This window comes from Stenella coeruleoalba, assembly GCF_951394435.1.
Source record: "Stenella coeruleoalba genome assembly, chromosome: 7".
In the NCBI taxonomy this organism is placed as follows: Eukaryota; Metazoa; Chordata; class Mammalia; order Artiodactyla; family Delphinidae; genus Stenella; species Stenella coeruleoalba.
Genome location: NC_137153.1, coordinates 104,009,502 through 104,028,222, shown reverse-complemented (window position 1 = coordinate 104,028,222; position 18,721 = coordinate 104,009,502). Strand labels below are relative to the sequence as shown.

The 18,721-nt window shown below is 46.0% G+C and overlaps 1 protein-coding gene across 1 annotated transcript in view; it reads left to right on the top strand.

The window, feature by feature from the left end:
• The window catches only part of TNC (tenascin C), a 94,021-nt gene that overhangs the window by 38,897 nt on the left and 36,403 nt on the right, over positions 1 to 18,721 (top strand). The window contains 8 exon segments of the mRNA XM_079926013.1: positions 626 to 895; positions 1,645 to 1,830; positions 2,074 to 2,163; positions 3,668 to 3,931; positions 11,652 to 11,924; positions 12,972 to 13,244; positions 13,851 to 14,123; positions 16,888 to 17,160. Of these exon segments, the coding sequence (XP_079782139.1) occupies positions 626 to 895; positions 1,645 to 1,830; positions 2,074 to 2,163; positions 3,668 to 3,931; positions 11,652 to 11,924; positions 12,972 to 13,244; positions 13,851 to 14,123; positions 16,888 to 17,160 (1,902 nt within the window).

Here is an 18,721-nt window from a genome sequence, read left to right as displayed (position 1 = left end):
TATGCTGTCAGAGCAGGAAGCCCAGAGTGGGTGGGGCAGGAGGTGCGCAGCAGGGCAGGAGGAAGGGCCAAGATGCGGCCTCAGAGACACGCAAGGCTTGAGATAGCCGTGACTTTCTTGCTTGAATTATTTTCATCAAAACTAACTTTCCATGCATTGTCAAGACAGTCATTGCCTCACTTTTCTGTTTCATTATTTGGATAGAGAAGTTACCAATTAGGGAGTTCTGCCTAATTAAAAAACCATAGAGGCTAAGTCAATGTTTTTCAAGTGAAGTAGCCCGTAAGTGTGTTTCTTCAACTTATGATGATGATGATGATAATAATAATATAGTCACAACCATTTATCATATAACCACTACATTGCAGGCCATGCGCTAGATGCTCCACACGCATTATTTCCTTTAATGTTTGAAAAAACAGAAACCCTACAAGGTAATCGTCATCATCCCTACTTATAGCATAGCAAACGGGAAACTGAGGTTCCGAAAGACAAAATAAGGTCAGTTGGCCAGGACGCACCTGAACGTACGCTCACGCATCTGGAAGGCTACAAGCCCTCTTTCTGCTCAGCCCTTGGCACTGGCCCTGACCTCTGAAACCCCTCTGTCCTCTGCCTGTCACAGGCTTGGACGCCCCCAGCCAGATCGAAGTGAAAGACGTTACGGACACCACTGCTCTGATCACCTGGTCCAAGCCCCTGGCCGAGATCGACAGCATTGAGCTCACATACGGGATCAAAGATGTGCCAGGCGACCGAACCAGCATCGACCTCACACACGAGGAGAACCAGTACTCCATCGGGAACCTGAAGCCAGACACAGAGTACGAGGTTTCCCTCATCTCCCACAGGGCCGACATGTCTAGCAGCCCCGCCAGAGAGACCTTCACAACAGGTAACGGGCCTCCCCCTGCTAACAGCCCCAGGAGAGGAAAGATTGCCAGACTCCCATCCCCACTACATGTCGAGGTGTCTTCCAGGCTCCTTTTACAGTGGAAACAATGGAAAGGGGATTTTCATTCCTTTAAGTTTTATTTTAAAATACTGTAGCAATTGATTAATATTACCCCAAATAACCTTCTAAGGCAAAAGAAAATTTTTGCCTACATAGAAGATTCTGGTCTGAGATTCTCAGACATTTTGGTTAAAACAAAATTTAAATAAATATTTTAATAATAAAATGCAGTATATGGAAAACATAAATGACAAAGATGCCTTCTAACTTCTTAGCCTACAGCACTATCTTAAAAGTACCAAAGCGTCAATCATTCATTCACTAAATAGTTTTTCAGAGCTCGGTAAGCTCCGTATGACTTATTAAAAATCCAGTGATGAATACAACAAACCTGTTCTTACAGTCACAGAGCTTATTTGCAAGTTTCTGTACAGTTTTTATTAAGCACGAAATCGGTGGAAAACGTGAATGATTGAGGTAACATGTGCTTTAATAATCAGGAAAGTGTCAAGCATGTAGTATTTGTTTAGATGTGTGCATTAACTATTGAACCAGAGAAGTGTGTGGGCAATTCTGTCATTTCTCTCCAATGGCAGGCACCTTTCATGTCTCACCTTGAACTGTCAAGGACTCCCTCTCTCCTGGTGCCTGGTGTTCTCCATACCAATGCCCCTTCCTCTCCCAAACAGGCCTGGATGCGCCCAGAAATCTCCGCCGCATCTCCCAGACAGACAACAGCATCACCCTGGAGTGGAGGAATGTCAAGGCAGCCGCCGACAATTACAGAATTAAGTACGCACCCATCTCCGGAGGTGACCATGCCGAGGTAGAAGTCCCCAGGAGGCAACAAACCACAACCAAAACTACACTCACAGGTGAGGTCCGCGTCCGTGACCCAACTGGCCCTGGGGGCATGTCCCCACGTTGCAACCCTCCAGAGAGGGAATAAAAACGGTTCCCAGCTACCCATCTCACTTGGGCATCAGTGAGTCAGGCTGTGAAACAGTCCAGACATTGAGAAATCGTAGCCTTCAGGGACTAGTTCAGGGCTATTTTTATGGCCTTCTGAAAGTCTGTCCAGTTTTGGGCTGAATCTCAACCTGCATGTTCTCTCTTAGGTCTGAGGCCAGGAACCGAATATGGTATTGGAGTGTCTGCCGTGAAGGGGGACAAGGAGAGTGACCCAGCCACCATCAATGCGGCCACAGGTGAGGCCCGCCTGGATTCCCACCTCCATGGGACTACCATCAGCAGACACAACAGGGTCCAGGAGGCAGGAAACCTACTTAAAAAGAAACAGTAGATGCCCAGAGGGAGGCGGGGCTTCTAGGATCATCCAGCCCAGATGTCCACATTCCAAAGTAGCATAGGCACTCCCCACGTGAATGATCCTAACGCTACTCTCTACGCAGGAAGGGGGACGGGATATTTTACAAAAATTGGAACCAGACTTTATAAGAGATCTACAAACTTTTGAAAGTTGGCAACTGATTCAATTTTTTATAAACCACTGACTAATCAAAACACATCTGGGGGCTTTTCTCTTAGCAAACACTTAACTTATATTGCATACCCTCATCACATAAATTATAAGTGGCAGGAGCGTAGTTTAAGGCAATCTTTGCTCTTACGTATTGCATCCTGCAGCTCCAGCCTCTGCGGGAGGATGCTGAGGGGCTACATGATTTGAGGCCACTGATTCTTTCTGCAAGTTTGTTTGTTTTTTCTGGAAAATTTGTAAAGAAAGAAAACTCCTCCCTTTACCTCTCCACCAGCCTCCTGCTTATCTCCCCCCGGACTGTGATGATAAGGGTGGCTGGTGTGGGGAGATCATTATGTAGGACCCAATGCTGAGCACTTATACATATTCTCTTTTATCTTTCATTTGGAGGTAATTGTAGATTCACATGCAGTGTAAGAAGGAATACAGAGAGATCTGTACCCTTTGTCTAGTTCCCCCCATTGGTAAAATTTGTGTAACTGCAGAACACTATCACAACCAGGAAACTGACATTGATAGTCTATCAACTTTATTCAGATTTCACTCAGCTGTGTGTGTGTGTGTGTATATGTGTGTGTGTGTGTGTGTGTGTGTGTGTGTGTGTGTGTGTGTGTGTGTGTATATTTAGTTCTATGTTATCACTTGTAGATTTTGGAAGCTACCACTTGTTATCACTTGTAGATTTTGGAATCTACCACGACAGTCAGACACCAAATAGTTCCAATCCCAAGGATCACTCTTGCTACACGGTTCTATAGCCAAGGCAACTCCCACCCTCCCCTTCACCTTAATCCTTGGCAATCACTGATCTGGGCTGCATCCAATTTTGTTATTTCAAGAATGCTACATAAAAGGAATCATACAATATGCAACCTTTAGAGATTGGCTTTTTCGCTAAGAATAATTCTCTTGAGATCCATCCAAATTGTGTCTTGTATCAATAATCAGTTCCTCTTAAAGGCATCTGATTGAGTATCCCTTCATGGTATGGATATATCACTATATTATTTTTAATCTTTCAAAAACTCAGTGAGGTACCGTACAATAACAGCATCTCACAAAGGTGAAAACTGAGACTCAGACAGCTGAGTCACCTGAAGCCACACAGCGCTACGGCAGACCTAGGACTGTAGCCCACAACCAGCTTTCAGTCCCAGAAGCAGTCCTGCCCTGAAGCCTGAAGGGTGTTCAACTCTCTGTTTTCCTCCCAGACCTGGACGCGCCCAGGGACCTTCGGGTTTCTGAAACTACGGAGACCAGCTTGACCCTGCTCTGGCAGGCGCCACTGGCCAAGTGTGACCGTTACCGCCTAAACTACAGTCTTCCCTCGGGCCAGCCAGTGGAGGTACAGCTCCCCAGAGGCACCACCTTCTACGTCCTGAAAGGCCTGGAACCTGGGCAGGAATACACCATCCTCCTCACAGCAGAGAAGGGCAGGCACAAGAGCAAGCCTGCACGGGTACAGGCATCCACAGGTGAGGTCAGCCTCTGAGCTCTCGCCGTACCCTCTGTTGATTCTGAGGTTGCAGACCCATCAGCCAGATTGTCTTCAAATGAGAAGACCAGATGGGAAGACGTGGGGATGTCTCTACTCATGACTGCTCTAAATCCCATTTGAAAGAGTTACTTACCTATCTTTTCCTCTTGTCAACTCATCAACAGCAAAGTTCCCTAGTTGGGCAAGCAAAGTGGTTTTTAAATATTTCCTCCTAGGAGAACTTAAAGCATCAAAGTTTGTGTTTGTCTTTGGTTCTTTTCTTTTTTTTAATTTTGTGCATTTCACAGAATCTTTTAAATTTTTCTCATTTTCCTCCCTCTTTAGCACAATTAATTAACTTTTCATTTTATTTCTTTTCAAGATGACCAAGATGTTGGGAATAATTCCTTGTTTTTTTCCCATTAATTGTTTTTATTCCAGGTCTTTTGCTTTCCTCTCAGGTTACCTGAAACATTGCACACGGTCCTTTGAGCCTTCCACGGTGGCCTTCTCATTTTCTCTTGGTCATTAAGAGGTGAACTTTGTTTTTGCACGACAGCTTAATCCTGACCTCCAGTATCCCTTCTAGCCCAAGTATCCTGTTCTTTGTACCTGCTTCCATATTTTCTCAATGGCTAAATTGAGAAAAAAAATCAGTTCTTCCTATATGAAAATATACACATTTAACTTTGGCCCCCAAATATTCAAGAGGTTCAGGGGAAAAATGTTACTTCTTCAGGGTCTGACAAGTAATAGTCTTTAGTTTCAATTCAATAATAAGTATGTATTGAGAACCCACTGAATATATTGTGGTATGCTGATACTGGAGGGGAAAAAAATGGGTTATGTACTTAGCACTGCTATTCTGACTCATGTGCACTTACTCACAGTCCCTGGGGGAAGACCAGATGGATGTCAGACAGCACTCAAGCAAGGAGAGGGAGTGACTGGGCAGCACTCAGCCGAGGAAAGGGAGTGACTGGGCAGCACTCAAGCAAGGAAAGGGAGTGACCGGGCAGCACTCAGCCGAGGAAAGGGAGTGACTGGGGGAGTCAGGAGCAGCCAGGGACGGTGTCTTGGCAGAGATGCTACTCCAGCTGAGTCTCCATAAGCAGAAAATGTGCTGCACTGACGGGCATATTTGGAAACGCCTTGAAGCGTCTTTGTCATTTATGGATACTTTCACGTGCATATAACAGAAATCTCAAATAACGGTCACTTAAGCAAGATACAAGTTGGTTTCCTCTCTCATAAAGTCAGTCTGCGGTTATAGGTGGCTCAGGGATGGCACAGCAGTTCCAAATGATCGGGGATCTGGGCTCCTTCTAGCTTTCTGTTTCACTAGTCTTAGTTCTTGGCTTCCATTCGCAAAGTCACCTCCACGTCACAATACGGCTACTTCAGTACAGCCTTCACATTTGTGTTCTAGGCAGCACGAAGAAGGAAGAGCCAAAACCAAAACAAAAAAAGTAACTTCTAGATGAGAGTCTTTCTGGAAACCTCACCAATGACTTCTACTTGCATTTCACTGGCCACTTCTAGCTATAAGTAAGTCTAGGAAACGTAGTCTGCTGGCGGAGCATGTTGCTGCCCACATAAAATTGTGGTAGTTTGTAAGGAAGAGAGAGAGAAGGGGTATTTAGTAGACAAAGAGCAGCCTCTTCAGAAAGTCTAAAGTGAGCTCAGGTGCTCAATTCTGTTGACTCTGTGCATGGACTGCTTCCCATGCAGCTATGAGATGATCGTCAAGGATGCGTGGCGGTGGGGGGTGGGTAGCTTGATCATAGATGAGGGGGGAGGGGAGAATAAATTGGGGAAGAAATAAATCTACGGTAGAGGTTTCAATGGTTCAGCTTTATAAACATGAGTTTGTTATAAGATGCGAAGGGACCACAAATGAATCGGAGAAACAAGAGAGGGAATTTCTTCTTCTCTTCCCTCCTCCTCTCCCTCCCTCCCTCTCTCTCTCTTTCCCTGTCTCTTCACTTTTCCCCGAGTTTTACAAATGCTAGATTAAAGAGAGTTTCCTATCTCCACTCAGTCATCTTACCCTCTGGCTATAGCCACTTTATCTCCTATCTCCAGCAGGGAATCCCCAGGCTTTAGCGGCTCAGGGAGATGAAAGCTTTCAAGTGAATCACAGGCTGGAATTACTTTGTCTCTAACTAAGAGCCCAGTTTTGGCATCCCAAGGGCTCAGTGGTTTCTTTTCCCCAGCCGTGCCTCCTTAACACTGTTTCAAAGAAATCACGTTGCATATTTAAAGACATTCTTCATTACAGGAAAAATGTGCAAAGTCCCTTTTATGGGCTCTTCCCCCATTGTCTCTAGAATATTTCTCTCTATGGCTTTCTCCATAGAACGATTTTATTTATTAAAAGTGAGGTGGACATTTCTCTCCACCTCCTGAAGTCTATCTTCCCAATAAATATCTCCTACAATATCCTCCCAGTAAATATCTCCTTCATTTACTCAGTCAGTAATGCACTACAACCATGCTCCGTGCTAGGTCCCGGGGATACTACGGCCATGAAGACAAGTCTGTGCTTCCAAGGAGGTAACTGTCTAGTAAACAGACACCTTCACTTGCTGTAACTAGGCAAGCAGGACTATGCTGTGGAAGGCACAAAGAAGCAGAAGTCCAGGCACCCGGCCTTGGTAAACACATGGGGAGAAAAAAGAAACAGGAAAAGTGGGAGGGCTTAGAGGAAGGTACCATGTGGTTATGAGTCCTGAAATGTCAAAGGGTTGTAGGTTCAAAGGTCAGAAGAAAGGGATTCCCAGCTCTGCATTACTCGACTCTGAACAGCAGAAGTCTGCAAAGTGTCCCTCGTTGTCTGTGGGTTTTACAGAGAAGATGTGAAATTGGCTGCCCCAAAGCGTTCTTCCCAGAGAATTCCAGGGCTCTAGTCGCGGCATTGAGCCAAAGCGCAAGCCTTTTCCTTGATGCAGCACCAAGTTAAGTTAAAAGTATGCCTCACCTAGCTGCCCATCACACCTGAAATACAATGCAAAGACCCTATCACAGGCTACACAGCCCTACGGAGTCTGGTCCTTCCCATCTCTCTGACCTCACTCCCACTACTTGTCCCCTTGCTCATTTCACCGTGGTCACCCTGGCCTTCTCGCTGTTCCTCAAGCATGCCAAGCCTGCTCCTGCCTCAGGGCCTTTGCACGTGCTGCTCCTGCTGCCTAGATACCACTCTTCCCCCAGTGCTACACCTAGCACCTCCCTCATTTCATTCAGCTCAAGTCTCATCTCAACAGACCTGTCAACCAGTCTAAAACGGTGCCCTATCCTGATTTACCCCTTCATGCTGCTCCAGAGCTCCTCATGACACTTGCCTCACGTCACTCACTCGTTGGTTTACTCACCTATGGCCTGCCTCCTACTTCTAGCCAGAAAGGACTCTGTCTCCTTCATCCAGCGCTGCAGCCCCAGTACCCTGAACACAGCCAAACACGGGGCGTATGCTTCACGAGCATCTGCGGACTCCAGCTCCTCCAGAGGCAGTATTTCCACTGAATCTTCTGGTCTTTTTCTTTCACCTCTGTATCAAAGGCCCAAATTCTCTCTCTTAAGGATTAAGGGAAGGGAAGTCATTCTTCTGGAGTCTTTAATTAAGCTTACTCTGGATAAAAATGGAAGGAAAGAAAGAAGGAAGGATGAAGGGAAGGAGAAAGGGACAGAGGGGGGAAAAAGGAAGGAAGGAAAGAAAAAAGGTACTATCCCTGTTAGCATTGAACAAAATGAGTCTGTGCCAGGCATCTCCCCCTCTGGCCCCATATTTGTATTCTAATAAACTCAACAACACCCTGCTTGAAGTGGAGGCCATGATTTTCTTTGAGCAGTAAGGGCCATAAAGCAGGGAGGATATGCAGAAACCCAAGGCCAATAAAGCATCCTCCCACACCGAGTAAGACTTGACAGTGATACCCAAGTAATTCTCAAGGGTTTGGGAAGCAGAGAGGTGGAATTTTGTTTTTAGCCACAGCTGCAAGTAATAGAAAACATTCTGCTCTAATTTTCCATTTTGATTTTCTCATGGAGCAAACTGAAATTTAGTCAAATATCTATCCATGCAACAAGTATTTATTTCTTACCTGCCATGGGTCAGGCAGTGCTGGTATAGAGAACAGAAAGACACAACCCCTCCACTCAGGAAATGACACACATTGCAGTGAGAATGACAGGACCAAAACCAAAATTATAGGAACGTAACTAGTCTGCTTAGAGGAAAGTGTGGGAAGCTACAGGAGCACAGAGGCAGATACCCATCCCAGACCTGAGCAAAGTGAAGGCAGCGTATCAGAGAAGGCTTTTTGGAAGAGGTGATACTTGGCTGAATCCTGAAAAAGGAAAATGAGTTGGGCAAGTGGAGAAGGGAGTGACGACATTTCCAGCCGGAGGAACAGTATGTGAGAAGCTCAAAGGCATGAGAAACTTCATGTTATTGAAACACCAGCCATACAGTCCTGCTGTATGATGGAGCTGGGGATAACAGGGTACAAGGTTACAGACATTATCAGTACCATCTACAAAGGGCAGTGAATATCATGCCGAGGGGCTTGGGTTTCATTCTTGACAGTGTGAAGAGTCACCAGAAAGTTTTAAGGCAGGCAAGGCTTTTAATATCAATTAACTTTACAAGATGAGATCCAAGCAATTTAATCTACCCTTAGGGGTCCTGAGGCTTGAATTTGGCCATCCCGCTGCCGTTGGAGAATCCCTCTCTCTCCCATCGGTGAGCACTAAAAGTGGATTCCTCATCAGTCAGCACTTGGTAATTACCATCTACAAGATGGTGGAAATCTAAAGATTTAAAGTTGGCACAGCCAGAAATTCCCCCAGGCCAGCTGGTCAACTCACCATGAGCACAGAAATGGGATTTTGAAATTCTGATTTCCCAGGCCCACTGACATTGTTCAGAGGGTAGATGCCAGTGCACAGCTGGAAGAAAAAGACAACAGCCTTTTCATAAAGAAAGGCCAAGAAATTCACTATGGAACTATACAACGGAAACACTGGGCTTCTGGGGCCGTAAGCCCACAAGTGTGTCATTTGCTGTTGAAATGCGGAGTCCGCATTGATGAGAAGCCTCTGGTCTCGATCTCGACTGTTGTCTGCTGTATTTTTATTCATGTTTTTCCCTCTCTTTTCATAATTCTTACCTGCCTCCCTTTAATTTATCTACTGATTTTATTCACTGAAGTTACACCTTTTACTTATCTGTCTAGCATTTGTTTAGTGAAGGGTTTTGGGTCGGGCACCAAAAGCACCCACCCAGCAGTGGTCACGGTCACAGCACTAAATAGAACTGATTTTTTTTTTCTTGATCTGCCTAACCCCCTCCCCCCCACCCCACATACACACAAAAGTGGAAGAATAGCCAAAAATTTGGGTGGAAGTATCATCACCATGACTATTACCATTTACTGAGCAACATGACATTTTATGAAAATTACTCTATCCACTGTAAGAAGAGATGAAGCAGGATGTGAAGGACATTGTATAAACTATCCGTGGCATATAAAAAAGCTGATTTAAAGAAAACAATGGTTCTCGTGAGGAAGAGACATTTTCTAATGTGGATCTCCTCCTCTCTCCAACCATCTTTACTACAACAGCTTAATAGACTATCTGTAACCCCGCCATAACCCCTCCCTCCCCCAGTTAGGTAATTCTCCCCACATCTCTTGCAACCTGGTACCTGAAATCTCTTTCATGGAAAAAAATATGCTTTATGTCATAATTAGAGAAAGAACTTAAAAGGCAGTTACCTGAGAGGAAACACTGACTTCATTCACACAAGGGGGGGGTCAACTATCAATGTCAGCTAGGTTCTTGACAGAAGTTTTGACAGCAGCAGGAGAAAAAAAATAAAGTGGGATAAAAAGGAGAGTTTATGGGCCACAGAGTTCATTTCCTTAACTTTACAGTTTGGCTTAGATTGGTTTTTGTCTGATGTCTCTTCATGCATGAGGGCTCTTGGAATATTTGAAAAGGACACACTCCTGAGTTTAGCTGTGCTGAAATCCCAAGGTCAAGGAGATAACTGCTACAACTGGAACACTGCTCCTGGCCTCACAAGGGCCACTGGGTTAAAAGATAGCTGAGCTTTTCCCCTGTCTTTCCCCACAAGTAGATACATCACTTGGAGCTTGGGGGCCTCTTTTTCTCACCTAGACCATGTTTGTGTGGTTAAGAACTGCTATGGGGTCTTGGATAAGGGCTCCAGGACACAGATTTGGGTTGAATGAGGAATCTGTAGAATGAAGGTCAAGGGCAGGTATGGCAAACATTTTCTGAAAGGGCCAGACAGTATTTTAGACTTTTCAGGCCATGCGGTCTCGGTCTCAACTCCTCTACTGCGCCACTGCAGCACACAAGCGGCCGTCAGCAATGTGCAACCGTGCAGGCACGGCTGAGCGCCAATGGGATTTTATTTATGACATCAAAATCTGAATTTCATATACTTTCATCTGTCATGAAGTATTCTTCTTTGGATTTTTCCAACCATTTAAAAATTTAAAAACTGTTGTCAGCTCACTTATTACCAAGAGAGGCAGCAGGCTGGATTTGACCCTCAGGTCATAGTTGGCAGACCGCTGTTCTAGATCAAACAAGATTTGAAGGAGTGTCAGCTTTGCCAAAATGGAACAATTAGGAAGAACCTTCCCCAGAACGTAGAAAAGTCTGAATCAAAAAGATTCTTGAAAAGAAACATTTTCCCCTCTGAAAGGATATCTTCTATCCAACTGCAAGCTAAGGTTTTCAAGTGAGACGTCTGCTTTAATGGACAGATAGGACTGATTTGAAATGAGCAGCCGATGTGAGGCATATAGAGAGAAACAACTTGTTCACCTAAATGAGCTCAAGGCAGTTCTTACTCTGTTGTTTAGGGGATCTGTTTCCAGAGAAAATCCTTTCTTCCTAGGTGATGCGAAGTCCATTTAGGCTCTGCCCTGGGCAAATTATCCCCTTGAAGGCATATGCATTCAGACAAGTGAACGTTCTGTGCTTTGCTCATTCTAGAGATGAATAAAGACGGCAAGTTTTAACTGAGCTTAATAAGCTATTTCTCCCAGGGCCTCAGTCTTTCTTTCTATCCAATGAGGGACAGCTTTGCGAAGACTCAGTGACTTCCTCTGGACAGTCTTACTTGTACTGTGTTAATTTATCTCTGATCATTCTGAAGTAAACTGATTTGAGCCCCAGAAACTGACAAAATCCCAACATAAAGAGACTAAAACATGCCTTCCAGGAGAGATTGAGGAAGCACGGAAAGGAAGAGAATCTCAGAGGAGGCAATTTCCTCAAAACACAGAAGGCTGGACGGCTCAGGCCAAGGATCCCAAGCGTAGCCGAAGGCTGTTCCTATGATCTCACCTTTAAGATGAGAGCCGCTTTCCAAAGTGGAAACTGCAGCCCAGAGCAGTACTAACACAGACGTGTAGCATTTTCCAAATCCACAGGACACTGCTCAGTAGAAAAACACCGTATTCAAAAGTCAAACCCAAACACACAACAAGGCAAAATAAGTATTCTATTGATTTATCTGTTGGTGTTCTGATGGCGACAGCATGGCTCAGGGATGCAGGTGGGCCTTGCGGCCCCCATGGTCTCGCAGCATTGGCAGCGGGTTTGCCATTTCTGAGTTCCCAGATGGAAAGCATTTCAGGAATGATTTAACTGACCCCGTCTCTGTCATTATTCAGACCACGCCCCTGAAATGGAAAACCTCACCGTGACCGAGGCTGGCTGGGACGGCCTCAAACTCAACTGGACCACAGCTGACCAGGCCTATGAGCATTTTGTCATTCAGGTGCAGGAGGCCAACAGGGTGGAGGCAGCTCAGAACCTCACGGTGCCCGGCAGCCTGCGGGCTGCGGACATCCAGGGCCTCAAGGCCGCCACCCCTTACAGAGTCACCATCTACGGGGTGATCCGGGGCCATAGAACACCAATGCTCTCTGCTGAGGCCTCCACAGGTACCTCTTACCTTTCCGTCTATAGCTTCTGTTTTTCCCAACAGGAACCTGCCCAAGGATAATCAGATGCAACTCGTTTTTGTTTTTGTTTTGTTTTGTTTGCGGTACGCGGGCCTCTCTCACTGTTGTGGCCTCTCCCGTTGCGGAGCACAGGCTCTGGACGCGAATGCTCAGCGGCCATGGCTCACGGGCCCAGCCGCTCCGCGGCACGTGGGATCTTCCCGGACCGGGGTACGAACCCGTGTCCCCTGCATCGGCAGGCGGACTCTCAACCACTTCCCACCAGGGAAGCCCCGCAACTCGTTTCTGAATAGATTTGAGTACCTTAAGTAATAGCACTATGGTGCCTAATGATGGGAAGATATCAAGCCGCACAACTCCTGGGGTAGCTTTCTCACTGCACCCCATGTGAACCACAGCCTCTAGGGCTGTGCATAGCCCAGCCTGGGGACTATACACACAGCCCCAGTGGCAGGGACCTTTGGCTTCACAAACAGGCTCCCTCCTGGTGAGGGATGTTAAGGCATTATATTTAGAAGGAAAAAATAATAATAATCTCTTTGTCTGCCGGAGGCTAGGGCAATTCCTTAATGAAATAAGATCACAAACGTTTTCCTACGCCTCACCCCCTTGGATCTATTTCTCAAATTTAGGAAGCTGCATGGTTATCTAAAGAAAGTCACATTAAAAAAAAAAAAAAAAGGTAATATAAAGCCTATTCTTTCGTTAAGGAGTCCCTGGATCTTGGTGTGTGATTGGATCGTTAAACTAGTTCTTTTTTTAAATATTTTATCTTTTTTATTTGCATTTACTATCTCAACATTTGCCCATTCGTTTTTTTTTTTTTTTACATCTTTATTGGAGTATAATTGCTTAACAATGGTGTGTTAGTTTCTGCTTTATAACAAAGTGAATCAGTTATACATATACATATGTTCCCATATCTCCTCCCTCTTGCGTCTCCCTCCCTCTCACCCTCCCTATCCCACCCCTCCAGGTGGTCTCAAAGCACCGAGCTGATCTCCCTGGTTTTTTGTCCTTCTCCAGGAGAAGCTCCCCATTTGGGAGAGGTCACGGTGTCCGAGGTGGGCTGGGATGCCCTCAAACTCCACTGGACAGCTCCGGAAGGAGCCTACGAGCAGTTTCTCATTCAGGTGCAGGAAACTGACACAGAGGAGGCAGCCCAAAACCTCACTGTCCCGGGAGGACTGAGGTCCGTGGACCTGCCTGGGCTCAAGGCAGACACACACTATAGAGTCACCATCCGCGGGGTGACTCGGGACTTCAGCACAACCCCTCTCTCTGTTGAAGTCTTGACAGGTATTCTAGGCTACTTCATTAATTTGTTTCCTCCCACTGTCTCTGCTCAGGAGGCATCAACGCTCTTCCCTCCTCTAAACTGGGCTCAGCCCCTACCCCAGTGGGAAATACCGATGAATCATCCCTGCTTCCATACAAAGGTCCTGTCCCTTATTTGGCCGCGTCCTAGTCCTAGCATGGCAGCCAATTCCATGGAAAGTTCCACCTACTCTTCTTTTATATAAATTGAGGTGACTTTTCTTTTAAAGCAAGTTTCAGTCGTAATAGCTAAGAAGTTGGAAAGCACGCTCTGCGAGTGGGGAAAAAATAAACGTTGATCTGAGCTCATTTTAAGAATGCATCAGAGGACTCCCCAAAGCACCATTTGTATGTCAAGAATGGAAGTTGTGAACAATTCTGAGAACTATCTTTCATTTCCAAAGGCTGACTAGAAAAGCCCTGGCTTTAGTGCCAACAGAGTGTCCTCAACACCGGCTGTAAATCACGCGTCTGTGATCAGCACTCACCAAACAACTCACCCCAGCCTCAGCCAAAATGCCATCTCGCCTGAATCCCAGCATGCAACTGCCTTTTTTAGTAACTCAGCAACTCTGTCTTCTTACGCAGAGGAGGTTCCAGATCTGGGGAACCTCACCGTGACTGAGGTTAGCTGGGATGCCCTCAGACTGGACTGGACCAGCCCAGATGGGATCTATGAGCAGTTTGTCATTGAGATCCAGGCGGCTGACCAGACCCAAGAAGCTCACAGTCTCACGGTTCCTGGCAGCCTGTGCTCCGCGGAAATCCCAGGCCTCAGGGCTGGTACCCCTTATACAATTACCCTGCGTGGCGAGGTCAGGGGCCGCAGCACGCAGCCCCTTGCTGTGGAGGTCATCACAGGTACATGACCCTCCTCCCAGACCAGGGACCTGATTGTGTCAGCCAATTCACTGGAATAGAGAAAATTCCCCATGCATCAGGGCCCTCTCTCAAAGCTGTTGGCAGGCAGCGTGAACACAAGCTCTAACTCCGGAGGGTGTGGGTTGGAATTCCACCTTTCTGGCCGAATATTCTTGGGTATCTCATTGTACACCTCTGAGCCTTCATTTCTCACCTTCAAATCAGAGATAATACTCCTACCTCAGAACACTGTCTTGAGCAGTAAATGAGATAATGAACAAAAGTACATAGCAAAGCACCCCTCCTGTAGTAAATTTTGAATGCCAAATAGCTAAATTTATCAGATAGCAACGTATCATAATATAAATAGCATAAACAGTAGGGCTGTGACACAAGAATAAGGTCAGAACTTTCTAGAGAAATCTTATCATAAGTGGCCTCAGAGTCACTTACTGACATCCATCTGGTAGTCAGACCTCCACAGAATAACCTTTGAAATGATCTACCATCTTCTGCTGAAGTTAGCCAAGTCTCTCTCTCCTTAACAGATCCTCAAGGCAGGGCTATTTCTAAGAAAGGACAGTCACGTTTGACCTCAAAGTTTTTGATTCAGTTTGAAGAGGAAAAACAATTCATCTCAGTTTGTCCCCTGAAGATGTGCAACTCCATCTGTTATAGAAAACTCTGTGCTGGTCATGCGGTTTCTAGAAACAACTTTAAAAAAAGTCATGGGAAAGTGAGCCCGATTTGGGGGAACAGGGTTTTTATGCTGGGCCCTAAGCCCATGCCCTTCTCTACACATACCGTGTTTTGAAAAGGCCGCCCAAATAACCTAATCAATGAATTGTTTTCCTTGCTCATACATACCAAATAAACCTGGCCCTTGCTAGAAACGACACACAATTCCCCAAATAAGAAAAGTAATGTTGCAATACACCTAAACGGGCCCGATTATCCACGGCCTGTGTTTCCCAGAAGATTGTCAAACCAGACAAGAGCAAAGGGGGCCTTTGAGACACCTGGGATCCGGGAGCAGGGTGCTAACGATCCGCATCTGTAGTTCGTCAACGTTTTGTAAACGTTTTGTTTTTAGCAGCAAATTCCTTTTGCACGTAAAATCTTACAAGGAGCCCCACTATGTGACAGATAAATGAACAGCTATTCTTGGTGAGCTGGGAAGGAGGAGAGGGCTGCCCACACTCGCCTTGTGCACTGAATCCTGGAATATCTCATACTCTTTCTGGGGGAAATCTTGCAGATATTTTCTTTTCTGACTTCAAATCCGTGGCCACTTCAGCCTTAAGAAGAGAGGCTGGGAGATTGCACTTCACCCTGAGCAGCATTCCACTAAGTAGTGAGTGTTTCCATATCCGGAACCCAAACTTTCTAAATCAGCAATGACTACGTTAAATTTCCTTCCTACCTTGTAGAAAAACGAATAGTGGGCCCTGCTCTGCACCATTTGCTGAGCAAAACATAATCACTTTTAAGGAAGAGTAGGCACAAACGGCCTTGTTTGTGATGCAGACATTCTTCAATCAGACACAAAGTGCTATCAGGAGAAGGGGGGAGGGAAAATGCAAAGCCAAGAATCCAGTACAGTACGGAAACTTTGATCTCTGAAGGATGAGAAAAGTCCAGAGATAAAACATCGGACTTGTCCAAACCTGATTCAGCACATGCTTTATACACCCCGTCAGACAGCCTGTGGCCAACAATGAGATGATCTCTCCAAAGTCCAGTACTGAGACGAAGCAGGTAATTCTCTCCCACGTGACCAAGAAGTTCCAAGGAGAAACATCGAAACAGTGATACACAGCTCTGCATTCTCAGAGCCAACGAACTGAGGATAGAAAATACTAGGGAAAAAAATTCCAGGAAGCTCCAAAAGGCCAGACTTGAATTTTCCATGTGCTGGTAACTACACACATAGCATTTACATCGCATTAGGTGTTATAAGTAATCTAGAGATGAGTTTTTAAAGTATACAGGAGGATGTGCATAGGCGATATGCAAATACTACAGCATTTTACATGCATCCTCAGCTTGTTATCTATGGGGGTCCTGGAACCCATCCCCCAAGGGTACCAAGGAACAGCTGTGTGTCTGTTAGGCTGCCACTTACCAGGTCCTCACTATGTATCAGGTGTGACGTCAGGTATCTGTCAGGTATAAACTCAGAGGTTTATAAATATTATCATCCAATCATCACACATTCCAATGAAATGGTACTGTCAGCTCCAATTGAAGATGAGGGGCACAAGGCTCAGAGATGACCTGGGTGACATGCCCAAGATTACGCAGCTAGCAAACATCGGTGCTGGAGTTCTAACCAAGGCCCATCTGCCTCCAGAGCCTGTACTTTTAACCAACTCCTACTTCTCTTACCCTGACCCACAATCCCACATTTTTCATGGGCCTTTAGGGTGCTAGTCATGCACCCTAAAGGATCTCGTGATCTGAGGATCTCATGATCCTCAGAGACCTCCCAGCAGTGGGTTGTCAGCGGTCGTGACGGCATGGCCATCTCAAGGAGGAACAGTGTAGATGTTCCCTTTTCTGACCATCTTCAACTCCTGAAGAAAGCTGTGGCCAGATTACTGCAGTTCAGACAGGAAACTCCCCGAGACCAAGAATGACCACACACACAAACATAAGAAAATCTCTTGCCCCTTTCTTTCTTCCCTAGAGCTGGGCTGTGGGACGTTTGGTTTCTTCGCTTTCTGTTTGCAGCACTGACAAATTCCTCTCTGTCCTTCTTCAGCGGAGCTCCCCCAGCTGGGACACTTAGCCGTGACCGAGGCTGGCTGGGACGGCCTCAAACTCAACTGGACCACAGCTGACCAGGCCTATGAGCATTTTGTCATTCAGGTGCAGGAGGCCAACAGGGTGGAGGCAGCTCAGAACCTCACGGTGCCCGGCAGCCTGCGGGCTGCGGACATCCAGGGCCTCAAGGCCGCCACCCCTTACAGAGTCACCATCTACGGGGTGATCCGGGGCTATAGAACACCAATGCTCTCTGCTGAGGCCTCCACAGGTACCTTCCTCTCCCTGTCCATGATGCTTTCTCTCCAAGAGGCGTGTGGGGAGCCAGCTTCTGTCCATATCTAAATCCTTCCCACGCGCCCATCAGCTACTGAACTTGCATGCTCACACACCTCCCTATGGGCTGCGCCTTGGTCCAGACGCCTCTGACATCTCAAGAATGAACGTGCAGATGCTACCTCTTCTGACCTCTAGCCTCTCCCAGACCTTACCTATCCAATCCTGTAACTACATCTCTTCTAAAGGATGGCTTTCCATTTCACGAGACAGCCCGATGGTCTTAACTCTTTTCTCCAGTGCTTGGCTATAACTAAGAGCCGACCCTTCCGTCGTGTGAGTTCTGGTGGAGCACAGATTATTTACCTTAGAGAGTCTCTTTCCTAGCTGCCAATGCTGCTTTACTATCCCAGATCCCTCAAGGGTATGGGCATGTGGTTCTTGCATTTAAAAGAAATGTTTTAATTTAAATGTTTCTTTAAAATGCACTGAGTATAATACGAGAACTGAATTACCCTCCTCCTCCGGGCAATTCTCTCAGATACTCAAGTCACTGTTAGAACATCAAATTAGCAAATAGCTAGACCAAAAAAGAAAAAAAAACAAAAAAATCACACAATTATGACTGGAGACAGTACCAAAGAACAAGCCATTCATTAGCAGAAGTACACACAGCAGCATGTGAAACAAAGAATGTCCGGGCTATGAATGTCAAAGATCTGATGCCCTTTTTGTTCTTTTAATGGAGAGTTGCTCCCTGGACTGCTGGCCTTTGCATGGCACACTCCCAGCCCGGACCCAGGAGGGTGCCTTACAGTTTACTCATCACTCTGCTCCAGTGACAGGGCATTCAGTGTTTCCCTGCAGCCTGCTCAAGAGCCCAGCCCTCCCCAGCACTGGTTTCCATGTTTCATCTTCCCATGTGCCTCCGCTGGTGTGAAACTGAACAGAGGCGGTCAGGTTTGGTTTTTGCATATGCCTGCCCCATTTTCCTATAATTATTGCAACTAAACTTTTCTGCAAACCTGTGTGTCCTAGTGGATTCTAGCAAAAGCTCTGCATTTTAGCCTCAATCATTTCAGTAACTCTCGCTGAGATAAACACACAGCACAGACAACTGCTGCATGACTGGTGACCCTGAAATGCCTAAAAATTGCAGCTGAGGCTGCCCTGGATGGACTCAGGGCTCTTTTATCTAACATCCATAAACAATCCCGTCTCAGAAGGCAAAGAAATCACCCGCCACTTTTGATCTTTCCTGAAGATCTTGCGGTTTGGGTGTTCTTAGTATTTATATATATATATTTTTTCTTTATAATGATAGCAACATTCTTGCTCCTGACAAGTTGGTCTGTGGGGAAGAAGGGCCATAATTCCATCTGACCTGCGTTTCACCAGATCTCTTGGGACGGGAAGTCTTTCTCCTGCCTTGCTAGAGAGACAATACTAGCTTTTCAAATCTTGCTTCTGCCTGCCTTCTGCACATTTTATTCCTGTTGCTTGGAAAACCACTGGTAGGATCATCTCTGAGACAAAATGTTACTTCTTGGCCAAAC